Source organism: Harpia harpyja, chromosome 6 (assembly GCF_026419915.1).
Source record: "Harpia harpyja isolate bHarHar1 chromosome 6, bHarHar1 primary haplotype, whole genome shotgun sequence".
Classification (NCBI taxonomy): Eukaryota; Metazoa; Chordata; class Aves; order Accipitriformes; family Accipitridae; genus Harpia; species Harpia harpyja.
Genome location: NC_068945.1, coordinates 65,772,490 through 65,785,712, shown reverse-complemented (window position 1 = coordinate 65,785,712; position 13,223 = coordinate 65,772,490). Strand labels below are relative to the sequence as shown.

Here is a 13,223-nt window from a genome sequence, read left to right as displayed (position 1 = left end):
GTGGGTCTCAAATTGTGTCATTCCCCTCCGAGTCGGTGTGAGTGAGGACACAAGGCAGGGGATGGCAAAGCCTGGTGAGTGTGCAAAGCCGAGCGTGTGCCTGGGGCCGCAGGATTTGGAGGAAGACGAAATGTGCGGGTAAATATTTGAAATAATAGTTGCAAGCCTCGCAACTGTACTACGTACAGGCAGTACGTTACAGCATCCCCAGTGATCTATTTATGAATTTCCCTGGAAGCCACAAAAAGGTCTGGAAGCTGTGGGCATGGCTAATAAATGCGTTGAAGTATATTTGGCAAATAATCAGGCAAACCACAAGGGGAAAAAATATATCAAGCGGGGGAAAAAAATATGTTCCCTGCTTGGGAAGTTATTGAATGTTTCGAATCGAGGCATGTTTGGTTTCGTTAGGATTAAAGACGTGGACGGGCTCCTGGGGGCTGCTCAAAATGCGGAGGAAAAGCGGCTCTCGCCTCTCCGCAGAGTTTCTGAGCTGATGGACGGATCCGGTCGGTTGCGTGAGGCTTGTGCCCGGGATGGCCGGATCCTGCGGGCAGGAGAGGGGTGCTTCACTGCCCTCGTGTTCTCTGTGAAGACGCTCACGGCCTCGGTCCGGCAGCTCTTAGTCACGGATTTCAGCTTCCTCACCTGTGAGATGCCCGCCAAATTGGACCGGCTTTATTCCCACAGGCGCCGGGAAGCGTTTGCAGGATACGGCCCCAGGAGGGGTTACGCTGCAAGGGGCAGCGGCGTCAGCTCTGTCTGGCTGTGCGGGTTTTGAGGAAGATGCGGGTTTGCTCCTCTGCCCCCGAACTTCCCACGGGTGAAACCTCTCCATGCCTTCCTATATGGGCTTTTCCCATATAGGAAAATGTTGGTCCCCCTCACCTTTCATAGCCTTGTTAGAAAAAAGGAAAAGCTTTCTAGGGAGGGAAGTACGGGCTGTGATTTTAATTTTTTTAGGCAGCTCTCTTGTTCTCTTCTCCTCCTCCCCCCGGCCCTTCTGTCTTAAACACACACACCTCGTTTGCTTTTTTATTTTTTTTTTTTTTCCTCGTTCTCTCTTTATGTGTAAAGCTAACTTCCTAGGAAAAAGCTGCCGGATATCTGAGCCCTGGAGATAACTCCTAAACAACAGCTCCGTTTCCCCAGCCCAAACACACAGGAGCTTGAGCGTATCCAAACAAGTGGAGGGGGAGGCAGAATAGGAAAGCGGCTGGAAAAGGGGGGGAGAGCTTTCAAAAAGTGTCTGATGGAACCACGAAAGAATGTCCCAAGTCACTCTCAGCCCGGCACATGTAAAATGAACTATATAAATAAATACATTGTAAAAGGTCATTCTTGGGGGGAAAAAAAAAAAGAGAAAGAAAGAAAAAAAGTAAAGAGAGACCTTGTCTTGCACAATCACTCCAATCTTGGGCATTTTAGTTTAAGTTACAAAAAGTTCCCCTTCTTTGAATGTGGCCTTTGCTAAATGGGAACTTTTGATTTATCTATATATTTTTGGTTTTTTCCAGCACTGTCTGGAGAAAAGAGAAACATTTCCAATGCTGTTTGCATCTGTATTTATTTCCCTTGCTAACCTCCAAAAAAAAAAAATCAGAAGGCCCCAAAGCTGGGCCCGTGTTTGCATTTCGTGTGCGTAGATGTAGATGTGCGCGCGTCTGTGGCTTGACTTGATCTTTCCTGACTTGTGAAGGCGAGCGGGCTGGGGAAGGCAGTGTGTGGATGGAGGCTCAGGGTGGGGATCCAGTGTGTGCTTCTCTCCCTCTACCACAAGTTCCCTGCGTGACCTTGGGCTGGTTTTGTAGGCTCTGATCCCAGGCGCGCTGAAACTAATGAAAGGACTCCGATGGGTTGGAGAGAGAAGGCAAATAAATCCTTAGATGCTGAGAACCCAGCCCAAGCCTTTTTAAATTCAATGGGCGTCTTTGTAAGGGCTTCTTTTAGGGGAGACGGCTGGAGCTTTGCCGGCCGAGGGGGCTCAGACAGCTCTGCTTCATCTTGGGGGGAAGGTGGAAGGTCTGGAGATGTTGGCAGGGGGATCAGGAACAGGCAGGTGGTACCACACCACCACTCTGCTTAAAAAGTCTATGGCCCTCTCGGAGACCGCTCCTGTCCCTGTCGAAGCCAGCGGCAGCCAAGTCACTGATGTTGCTGAGATAAAACCTTCCTTTGGATTTTCTTCCTTTCCCTGTCCATGTGGATGCAGAGCTCTCCGTTTCCGTCTCCAGCCGTGCTGGTTTTGGCAAGGTTATAGCCAATTTCTCAGAAGGCCCATGCACGTGCGGTCTTATTTTAGGAAGCTAATGCTTGCAGCTTTGTGGGTACCCCATGTAAATCCGGACAGTGAAAATGCCCCTTAATTAAGCATCGTTATCAGTGCTTGGTTCCTCCTGCGCCATCCTCAATTCCAACTTCTCATCACTGCCAGCGCTTCTGAAGTTGTGCCCTCGCTCACATGCAACTGGGCCACGGGGTCTGGTCCTACAGATGATATGGGGCACCCTATTAGTCATCCCATTACTTACATGGCCAGGTTCGGGTCGGTGATTAGCGTCAGTGGATGCCATTGCTGGGAGCTTTTACAATAGCGTTATTATTCATTGTTTCCTGCCCGCTGCCGGTGTCTCTGGTATAAGTTGGTACAGCATAAAAGGTACAGTCTGGGACCGAAAGAGCACAGAGTTTAAAATATTCAGCTAACAACGCTGAATTTTTGTAGGGGAAACGCGGCAGATGGAAAAGGTTTCAGAGAAGACAGTGGATGTTGTGATTTATTCGTTTATTTAATGTCAGAGTTTGTTTGAAGGTAGCAAGGTGGTGACCAGGCGTGCCTTTTAAACACACTTGCCGTAAGAGAAATTACGGCGAGCGCCGTGTAGAAACCCCAAATATCTTCAAAGGGGATGTTTCCCCTGTGTGGGCTGAGTCAAATATCACTGGTTTTTAGAAATTTCCTTAGGCTTGATTTTTGGGTCTGATAAGGGCAAAGCTGCCACCGAGAGACTCAATCCAGCCTCTGAGCCATCCGTGCTGGCCGGCGGGAGCCGAGGGGGCCGAGACCTGTGGGCTCGTCCCCCGGGTCTTGGCGAGAGCCCGGCTCTACAAGCTGTTGTGTCCGTGCTGCATTTGAAGCACGTGTATTAACCCGGTGATTTTGATGGGAACCAAATTTGGGGCTGTGGCGTGGTCCGGGGGAGGACGGGACCGAGGCGTGTGTGCGCATATCTGTTGGGGGCTCTGCTGTTTGTGGTGGCATGCTTCAGCTTCTCCTGCCGGCACCGGGATTTTTGCAACCAAAGACCCATGTGCCATTCCCAGCTCTTGCTTGTCATCAGCACGGAGAAGTCAGCTAGAGGCCTCATCGGGCTTGAGATCGGCTTGTTTCACCGTGGGTTGTGGTCAGGGAAAATGGAACTGTCCCCACGGGCAGCTGGTGAGAGTCCCTTGCTGTCAGATCAGGAGCTCTGTGATGCTTCCCAATGCTCATGGGCATCGTATTATTTATTTTTCAGACAGTCCTTTTTGTCTAATTAAAAGAAAAAAAAATGCTACTCTACCTAAAACAAAACCAACCCGTCCTCTCCCCACCTACGCCACATTCAATTATGATTAAAATTGCAACATGACCTAACAAGAGTTGGTATTAACGCTAGCGCTGTGCCAGTGTCCATGTTTGCATTTTGGGTTTGTTGTACGGTATCCAAAGATGCGGTATTTTTTTTTTTTTAAATGTTGGATGTGCTACAGTGTGCGGCTGTGTGGGGTGAGGGGTAAATTTGAAACAGTAAGAGCACAAAAGAGAGCATTAAAGGCTCAGTTCTGCAAGGTGCCAAGCATTGCTATGATCTGGCAAATCGCTTAAGCACATGTTTTAACTTTAAGCACATGAGCAGACCCATTGAAAGCAACGCATTGGGATGAAATCAGAGCTCTGGGACTGTGTCATATTGATGAAGAAGAGATAGGACGGGGATCTAAAGGTCTTTTTTTTAGGAGCTGTAGGCACTTGCAGACATGCAAACATGCATACGTGTTCACATAGAAGTCTGCAAACTCCTTTTCCTCCCTCAGTGGCAGAAGGACAACTTGTTTGCTAAAGTTACAGTTTTTAAATGATAAGCACAAATTCATCCATGTGAAAGAAGACCGACTTTGCTAAACTTGGCTTTGCTAAATCGTTATCACAGCTAACAAAAAAGCTTCTGTATACACCTTGACACGTAGACTTTTTTTCTTGTTCCTCCTCCTTTATGAAATGGTAAATTCTTCTTTCAGGCTCATTACCAATCCTTAAATAAACATGAAGGTTTAGGCTGCAAAAGGGTGTAATTAAAAAGTTGGGATTCTTGCTCTTTGCCACAGTGTTATTTCCGATCTGGAGCCCGTATCCTTTGAAGCTGAGCTGAATTTACAGGACCGGGCCGTGCTTGCGGTCGGACCCGGCAAGCAGCTGCCCACCAAACTCAGCGTGGGTCTCACCCGGCGCTCGCTGGAGCCGCTGTGACTCATGCCGTTGACTCCGACAATTATTAGTTCAGGCCCTGACTGCAGAATTAGACCCCTGGGGGGTCTGAGAGAATTAAGATGGAAAGACATGTTGGCATTTAAATAATATTTTCCCCTCTGGAATGGGCTGTGCCAGCGCTGCTAATTTTGGTGAGTTCTATCAGAGGTTTAGCACTCACTTTTAGGATGCCCTTTGGCACCTGATTCAGTTCATATATAATTTGGGATTAAAGTACCTCGGGGATTTTTTTCAGAATTATTATTTGTTCTCACAAGCCAGTTTCTGGAGGCCTCTGCCGATGTGCGTCAGTCTTGCAGGGTTGATGTTTTCTTTCTCAGCTATTTTGCTGATTGCATCTTTTTTTTTTTTTTTTTTTTTTAACACGGGTGCTTTTCTCTCTCTCCCTCCTTCTCTTCCCCTGTCTCCCCCTCCTTCCCGCAGTCTGCAGCCAGGAGGGCGGGCACGTCCTGCGCGAACTGTCAGACCACCACTACCACCCTGTGGAGGAGAAATGCCAACGGCGATCCCGTCTGTAACGCCTGCGGGCTCTACTACAAACTGCACAATGTAAGTGTGACTGTAACACTCAATAACGGGGCCTCAGTTGCGGTGCTCGGTGGTCCAAACTCTTGCTTGACTTAAGGATTTCCAGTCTTGGGTGGTGTTGAGATCTCCTTTATCCCTTTGGGGACCTTGGGGGTTGGAGCGACGAGTCGGCATCCCCTCAAACGTAGTTGATCCGACTTGGGGAGGTATAAAACAGGGCTGTCTGTGGGTAATGTTAAGAGCTTTCCCATGCCTAAGCCAAGAAAGGAGGGGTGCACCAACACAGAGAGACATTATCCGCTGCTGATTGGGCTCAGTGCGTTGGAAAAGACAACACGCTGTCCTGCAAGCCGATACCACTTCTATGCGTAACTTGGTTCCTCCAGCAAATACAAAATCCGGAAAAAAAGCGAAATGTGCCAGCAACTATTTAGATCTTTCTTGGGTTTGTGGCTGCCTTTGTCCCGTCCCTCCACCCGTCCCCAAAGATGATTTATTTAGGTCTTGTGTTTGCCCCGGTTGACGCAAGCGATTCGTAAAGCAAAAAGGACTTGATTTAGTTAGCGGGTTGCAGAGTCTGCTCAACCTGTGATGTGAATTTTAAAGTGTCTGTCATGGAAGGGAAGGAAAAATGAAATGAAATGGCTGGCAGATTTAATCTAATATCTCCATGCAAAGCCAGCTTGCAGGAACCAGGAATATGTGCCCCAGGGAAAGAGCTAAAGGGATCTGAAAAGTCTTCTACTGAATAATACTGCTAATAAAGGAGTCTTAAAGCTACTCCTCTTACTCTCATTCCACATGTGGCATTAGAATAATTATTATGTCAGAAGAAGGAAAAGACTTTCAATTTCTCTGCTTTGATATCACTTTTTTTTTTCTTTTTTTTTCTAGTGGTCATTTGCTTTATGTTTGACTTTTAGAAATCTTGGGCTATGTTTTGCCCTCATGCCCACCCACGCAAACACATCAAAGACGGATCGGGTTTCGTGGGGCATCCAACCCTTGTGGTGTCTCAGTCCCTTCCATTTGTTATTTCAAGCTCTTTGGTTTCTTGGGATGAGTAAACAAGTTTGGATTAAGTAGGAAAAAACCCCCAACTAGGCTAATTTTTCACCTGTTCTGTGAGAGGCATCTCTCTTGGAAAAAAGGAAAATGTGTTTACCCTTTAGTGGGCAGGCGTCTCAGCACGTTTTGAGTCCTATGTAGCAAGCAAAGCTTGTCATCAAACTCTCAGTGTGATCACTGCAAACAAAGGGGTTGGACCTGGAGTGAAAGCTCTCAGAATATCACAAGAAAATGTTCTGTTTGCTATTTCCATGGCAAGAAGAGAGCAAGGTCAGCCAACTTCACTGGACGAGCCTACGCTTGTGCTATGTCTTTATTTTGGCCTTTTATTTTGGCCTGGTAGCCACCAGAGGTAGGACTTAAATTGCATAGCTTGGGAGACCTATAGGGAGACCTATACCTGAACTGTTTTCCCTGTACCCCAGCAAAGCCCTTCGAAGAAAATAGGCTCTTCTCGGGTGCCATTGGTCGGACCTGATGGAGATGCCTGTGTTTGCATGAGATGACTTGTACGCTTGAAGACGGTGTATTTTCTCCCCATGATGGCAAAAGGTGGCAGGATGATGAATTCAGATGTGGCTACCTGCAGCGTAGACATCTGCCTGGAGGAATCCCCCCTGAGGTGTCTAGAAAGGTGCCTGGGTGCTGGGGCTCTCCAGAAATGTGCCTGCAAGAGCACATCCTTTTTTTTTTTCACACTAATATTGTGAACCTTCTTGGCCTGAACTGACCCCTAGATCCAACTGTTTAGGGAAACTCCGATCCGGCTGTGAAATTTGCGACATGGGGCAGGCCTTGAGCACATTGGAACCATTTTCATATTCATTAAAAACACCGACAGCTGCTTAAAAGCTCAGCACAGCTACTTAGCAAAGTCAAGTAGTATCTTGCCTTATGAGCAAGTCGATTAATGGGACCTGCTTCAATGAAACCCCTAGAGGACTGAGATACTGTGTGCAACAATAGAACTAGGCAAGGATACTAAAATCTGGCTATGAGTGGGTAAATCCTTTTGTTTTTACTTTTTTAAGGTGATGCTTAGTTATTACTGCAGTGAGAAACAGGCAGCATCGTGGCTGATAGTCCTTGAACATTCCACCCTCAGCTTTAAAGGTCCACAAAGGCAGAACATTGGAGCATTTTTCTGCAGCCCAAATGGCTTTAGAGGCTGTGACTGTGAAGGCCACATTGTGCTTCAGAAGCTAAATAGGAGTGAGTTTTTTGTGACCGGCGGTAAGGTGGTGGTAGCTTCAAGGAGATGCCTTCTCTTTTTGGCTGCTGGGATGCAGGACCTAGGGAGCTGTGCTAATTGCCTGGTGGATTGCACCAGCATCATCCTTTAATCAGCTCAAGGCAGGGAGGAAGTTTGGTGGTTGCACGTGGACAAGGTTCCTCGGCTGATACAAATTGGTCTGGTCTGTTAAAGCGCAAGACTTTTTTGTGTAGGCTGTGGTCCTGCTCCCTTTGTGTATCTTATCTGCATCGGTTCTCCATCAGGAGGGGTGTCAGAAATAGAGAGGCTCATCGTAGCATGTCCCTCCCAAGCAGCTGAGTGTTTCAGCACCGACGTTGCGTCAATGCCAGTGGAAGGTCTTCGGTCACCCGGAAGGTGCCTTCACCTTGTTTCAGGCTAGTTCGTAGCAAATTCCTGGCTGCTTTTTTACATCTTCCCACCCCCTCTCCCCTGTTTTGTCTTTTCTTTGGGTTTAATGAATTTTTCTTGGACCTTCAGATCATTAGGGTATTTTAATGGATTGATCTGAAGATGAAACTTATCTAGTTTTTAAGTTCACACCGGGAATGATTGCAGTAAAACGGCTATCTTTTTCATGGGGCTATACCAGTTTGTTTTACTGTTGATTCCCACAGCTTAAGCAAGCCCATTTGTCAGTAGGATATAAGCAATAATCATAATAGTCTTGGGGTGCATTTAGTGAAGCTGCTGGCATTTCTCCCACTGACTTCAACAAGAGCCGGCTCCATTAACACCAGTATTAACAATGACTAATATTTCACATTGATACGGTGCCTTTCATCCTGTGGCATCCCAGAGTGCTTTCTAAGATACAGCCAGCCTGGAAGATTAACCCAACATTGTAATGACTATGTCTGAAGGATAAATCCGCTTCAGTGACAGGACCTTATTGAGGTCAATGGCAAAATCCCATTGTCTTCAGTCAGAGCAAGATCAGACCTATAATGTTTAAGACTATCCCCTGGATTTGATCTGTTGAATGTGAGGGTCTTGTCCTTGTTATTTTAGTCCTTCTTAGAAGCGGGATGAGCCTTCACTCACTTCAGGGATGGATGGGAGTGTACCTTGCTGTAGGTGCACAGAAGATTGGCCTGTGCCCATAGAAATGAGTGAGTTGCCATTGTTTTTGGTAAAAGTCCTGAGAAATGGCCTCTATTTCACAATATCCTAAAGCAGGGCTATGCGTCCCAAGAGCAGAGCAGTCGGTACTTTGCATATGATAAAACAAAGAGCATAATTCCTGCCCATAATTAATTGGCTCCATCTGAAATTAATGAATTTCATATACATGCATTGGGCTGGTTTAATTTTAATTTAGCATGTGTTTGTCATTTTTATCATAATGAATTTTCATGGAGAAGGTCTTCCCTCTGGGTCTCTCATTTCTCTACCCCAGAAACCGAGATAGGTCCATGGCTTTGATGTTTTGGAGATCGCTTCAACTCTGCTGTGACTGCCCTTTGAAATCACTGGAAAAATTTTCCAGCTTGCTGCTGTGACTGTGCTGGTCTCACTCTTCCTGACATTTATGCATGTCCTTATCTGTTTGGCACTTGGGTCAGGTACCTGCTAGGAGGGTGAGACCACGCACGCCGGGATGATGTGTCCAGCTAACAGCTTGGATGGCATCTCTGACCCCAGTTGCGGGGCTGGCCATGACTTTGTCACCATCCTGAGCAAAACTGGTATTCCCATCCTTAAGTTTCACATCAAGTCATGGCCCGGGGCAATCTGTTCTTAGCGACTGAATGAAACATGAGAGACGTTGCTTTGAGGAAGTGGTCATTGTCCTGCAGGACACGACACCGTGCTACACAGGGTCAGGACCCCGTGCTTGCTCTAAGAGGCAGCACGGTCCCAGTCCCAGCACCAGTCTGTCGTCGCTTTGCCACCGCCAGCTCCTGAGCTTGCACCTTTGCTACTTCACCTGGAAATCAATTCTGCCTGCTCCTGAGCCTTGGTGTCACGATGCAAATCCTCATTAGGAGCTGGGGAGGCTGGGGCTCATGTGTACCTCCCCGGATCTGAGCCGGACTCATCGGGGATCGAGACTTCCAGGTCTCCTCTAGTGTCGCTGCCTGGTGGGGCTCACCTGGGGCTGCCTTCTGGCTTTGAACTTGGGCAGCATGTCCCTGTTGGCTGACTTAAAACAGGCCAGGCAAAGATTTCCCAGCCCGGCCATCCAGCTGGAGCAAAGGGCCCTCCTTGTGTGTGTATCCCTGTTCCCTCAGTGAGTTCAGGAAGCTGGGCAGACGGGTGATGGTGTATTTAAAGCCTGTGACATTTGAGGTTTTTGCTTGTTGCTGCCCCAGGGCTGTTGTTGGGCTGCGCATGGGCAGATTCCTCCTTCCTACCTTTAGCAAGCAGGGCTCATCGCTCCGGTTCCCTTTATCCAGAGGTAGAGGAATCAGCCTTTTATTCACCCATTTTCAGGATGAGGTGAAGTTTCTTATCACTGCTGGTACAAAGAGCCTGGAGTCACTAATTCAGACTGGGATGATGAACTTTGGGATGCGTAAACCAGAGCAGATGAGCTTGGTCCTTCCTCTCCCTGTGCCTCCATCCCCACATGTAACAGGGAGCTATTGTATCCCTGCCTCCCCGGGGAGAGAGATCCGTGAATGATACCCATGCTGCAGGGAAAGGCACCAAGCAGTGGCTGATGAGCAAGAAGTGAAACTTTGCTGCGACCTGGAAGAAGGGAGTGCTTTGTCCCTTGCACTGATTTAAGATCTTATGGCTGAGCATCTGTTCAGGACCCTTGCGGGAATCTCTTTTCATTGTCCTTCACGGGGGTTGAGGCAGTAGTTGCCGGTGGATAGCAGATCCATTTTTTCTCCCTTTTCCCCCTTTTGCAGAATATCCATTAGCATTGCTGTGTGCTCACATTTATTACGAAAAGTGGTGTTCAGCCCTGGGGGGTTTGCTGGGCTCTCCTGTCTTCTGCTGTGGGTGAAATTCTGCAGAGGAACCAGTGCAAGACCTGTGTAACTCCTCATGTAGGCTCCCAAATCCAGATTTTTAAGGATGTTTATGGATACTGGATGCATAAGCCCCTTCCCAAGTGTGGTCTTCAGGATTTCACGGCACCTGTGCTGATGCATGTTGTGGTGCTGGCTCCCTATGCAGCAATAGGAGTTTCTTACAGGAGGTCCAACAGACCTTTTGCTACCATTTCCTAACCCCAGTGGGTGTATGGATGGTCATTGCTGCTGTGTATATCCATGCAGGAGAATTTAATACTTAGGTTTCCTACAGATATGCCTGCATGCAAGTAGAAAATGATCTGCTGGGCAGCACAGATACCTGTTTCGGGCCCTGCCAAAAAACCTGGAAGGCTTTAGAAATAAAATCGCATTGGCTAAAGTAAACCTGAAAGGAGGGTCAGAGCAAAATCTTTCCAAATAAGAAAAATAAGACAAATACCTGTCGCTTTTGTGAAGAGTTTGCCCAGCTCCCTAATGCCACTGTGAGAGTTTGAGACCCCTTGGAGCACTGAAATCCCAGCAGCTCTTGCAGCTAATGGTTTTAGATCAGTCAGGAGGCCTCGGGGTGAGACTGTGTCTGCGGGGAGTATTTCGAGGTGATAATGATTGGTTTCGTTCCTAAACACGGTGCAATTACCTAATGTGCAGATAGCTGAAATTTTTCAGCCGCCGTGAGTTATTTGGGTATGTTTTGCTCCTGTGAGGCTCTGCTAGCAATTTTGTGTCACCTTGTGTTCAGAAATTTCAACGGAACTTGGGATTTCCTGGTGGGATCTGAATTTTGGGATGGGGGGAAGAGTTTGTGTAGCCGTGGCACACGGGGCGTACAAGGGGAGGAGGGGGGCTGCTGGCTGTTCAGCTGGTCCTGGGCACATCCCTGGGACTGCCCGGGCATGGGGTACACGAATCCCGTGGTGATTTGGGGAGAAGGGATGGAAGCACAAAAAAAATAATTGATTTTTGTTTAGATTAACAGACCCCTGACTATGAAGAAAGAAGGAATTCAGACCAGAAACCGAAAAATGTCTAGCAAATCCAAAAAGTGCAAAAAGGTCCATGACAACCTTGAAGACTTTCCCAAGAGCAGCTCCTTTAACCCCGCCGCCCTCTCCAGACACATGTCCTCCATCAGCCACATTTCACCTTTCAGTCACTCCAGCCACATGCTGACTACACCGACACCGATGCATCCTCCATCCAGCCTCTCCTTCGGACCTCACCATCCTTCCAGTATGGTCACTGCCATGGGTTAGCGAGAGACTCCCCTGCTGAATGCTTACGGTCTCAAAATGAGATTTACTTTATATACTTGCATTTTTGCAGGCGTGTGGTTATGGGTCTGACGTCCCAAATCAAATGGGAGGGGGAAAAAACCGAATTAAAAAAAAAAAGTTATTTGAAGGCGTAAGAGAGAAAAAAATAAAAAAAAAACCCAGAAAAAAACTACAAAAAGCACAAAAAAGGAAAAAAAAAAGAAAAAAAAGAGAAAAAAGTTAAAAAAAAGGTTTTAAAAAAGTGATGTTTGCCACTTTTTAAAGGAACTCACTATGGCGTCTATGTATTCTTACCCACTGAATCTGGATACCATTTGTGAATAAGCCATTCAGAACTTGCATTCCCTATTGGACAGGATCTCTAGTGCTGTGAAAAAAATAAAATAAAATAAAATAAAAAACGCTGAACATTGCATATAACTTATATTGTAAGAAATACTGTACATTTGAGGAAGACTTTATTGCATCTGGGGAGCTGTAAAGAAAAAGGCATGAAGGACTCCGAGAGATTTTTTTTTTAAAGGAAAAGAAAAAAAAAAAAGAGGACGGGAGGACAATTTAAAAACCAGAAAAACAAACAATGCAGACCAAGAGGAAACGCGGTCTTACGAACAAATGGACCAACTGCCAGTCATGTCTTCTCCTTTTATTTTATTTTTATTTTGGTTTTTTTTGTTGGTTTTTTTTTTTCGGTTTCTTTTTCATTTCCGGGGAGGGGGAGGGGGCTGGCTAGAACGGTTTTGATGATGCATTAACTAACTAACTAACTAAATAACTAAATAAATAAAACCTGTAGGGAGATCATTCATTTTGGGCCACAGGCCTTTTACATAGGAAGTACCAATGGTGTCAGGCAATCAGTGTTAACATGCGGACATTGCCAACAAGGGGTTTTCAGATAGCCATTCTCCAGGTCTATATGCATTGTGAACAAGTTCCTGTAATTGTTGTTTGTATGTATAATTCAACGCACCAAAATAAGAAAGATGTAGATTTATTTCATCCTATTATACAGACTGAATGGTTGTACAAATTTATTTACTGCTAGTGATAAGACCTGCTTTTTTTGTTTTGTTTTCATATTTTTTCCTCCTTTTTTTTTTTTTTGAGAATAAACTAGATTAAATTCTGTTGACTTAAAAGTGTTTTGTACTTGGGGGTGGGAAAGGGAATATGTTTCTTTCTTTATTATTATTAATATTATTATTATTATTATTATTGTTTTAAATTTGTTTTGGTGGTATTTATTACATAGTTACCACGGGTATGGGAATGTGTGTCTCTGTGCTCATGCTGACAGCCAAAGCAGTGTTTGCGGTGGCTTGATTAAAAAAAAAAAAACAAACCAGAACAAAGGAAAAAAAAAACCCTCAAAAATAAATGGACTGCATGTTAGTGTAACCCCACTGTCCGGTGTGTGCTCCCTGTCCCTCGAATTGCAGCCTAGCCACTGCCCCTGCCTAACGTCGGGCTTCCACGTGGGATCGGTCCCTTTTTGGTCTCAGTCAACCACGGCCACCGTGGTGGCAAACCTGTGTTGAGGACAATTTGGGACCGGGATAAGTGCGAAGGTACATCAG

The 13,223-nt window shown here is 46.3% G+C and overlaps 1 protein-coding gene across 4 annotated transcripts in view; it reads left to right on the top strand.

Moving 5' to 3' along the window:
• Positions 1 to 12,959, top strand: part of GATA3 (GATA binding protein 3) — a 29,439-nt gene extending 16,480 nt beyond the window's left edge. For 2 of the 4 annotated variants that reach the window (XM_052790060.1, XM_052790058.1), the window contains exons 5-6: positions 4,955 to 5,080; positions 11,338 to 12,953. In XM_052790060.1, the coding sequence (XP_052646020.1) occupies positions 4,955 to 5,080; positions 11,338 to 11,622 (411 nt within the window). In that variant the 3' untranslated portion in view covers positions 11,623 to 12,953. Of the gene's footprint in view, positions 1 to 4,954; positions 5,081 to 11,337 lie in introns of all 4 variants that reach the window. The other 2 variants (XM_052790062.1, XM_052790061.1) reach the window with 2 other exon arrangements.
• The last annotated feature ends 264 nt before the right edge of the window (positions 12,960 to 13,223 follow it).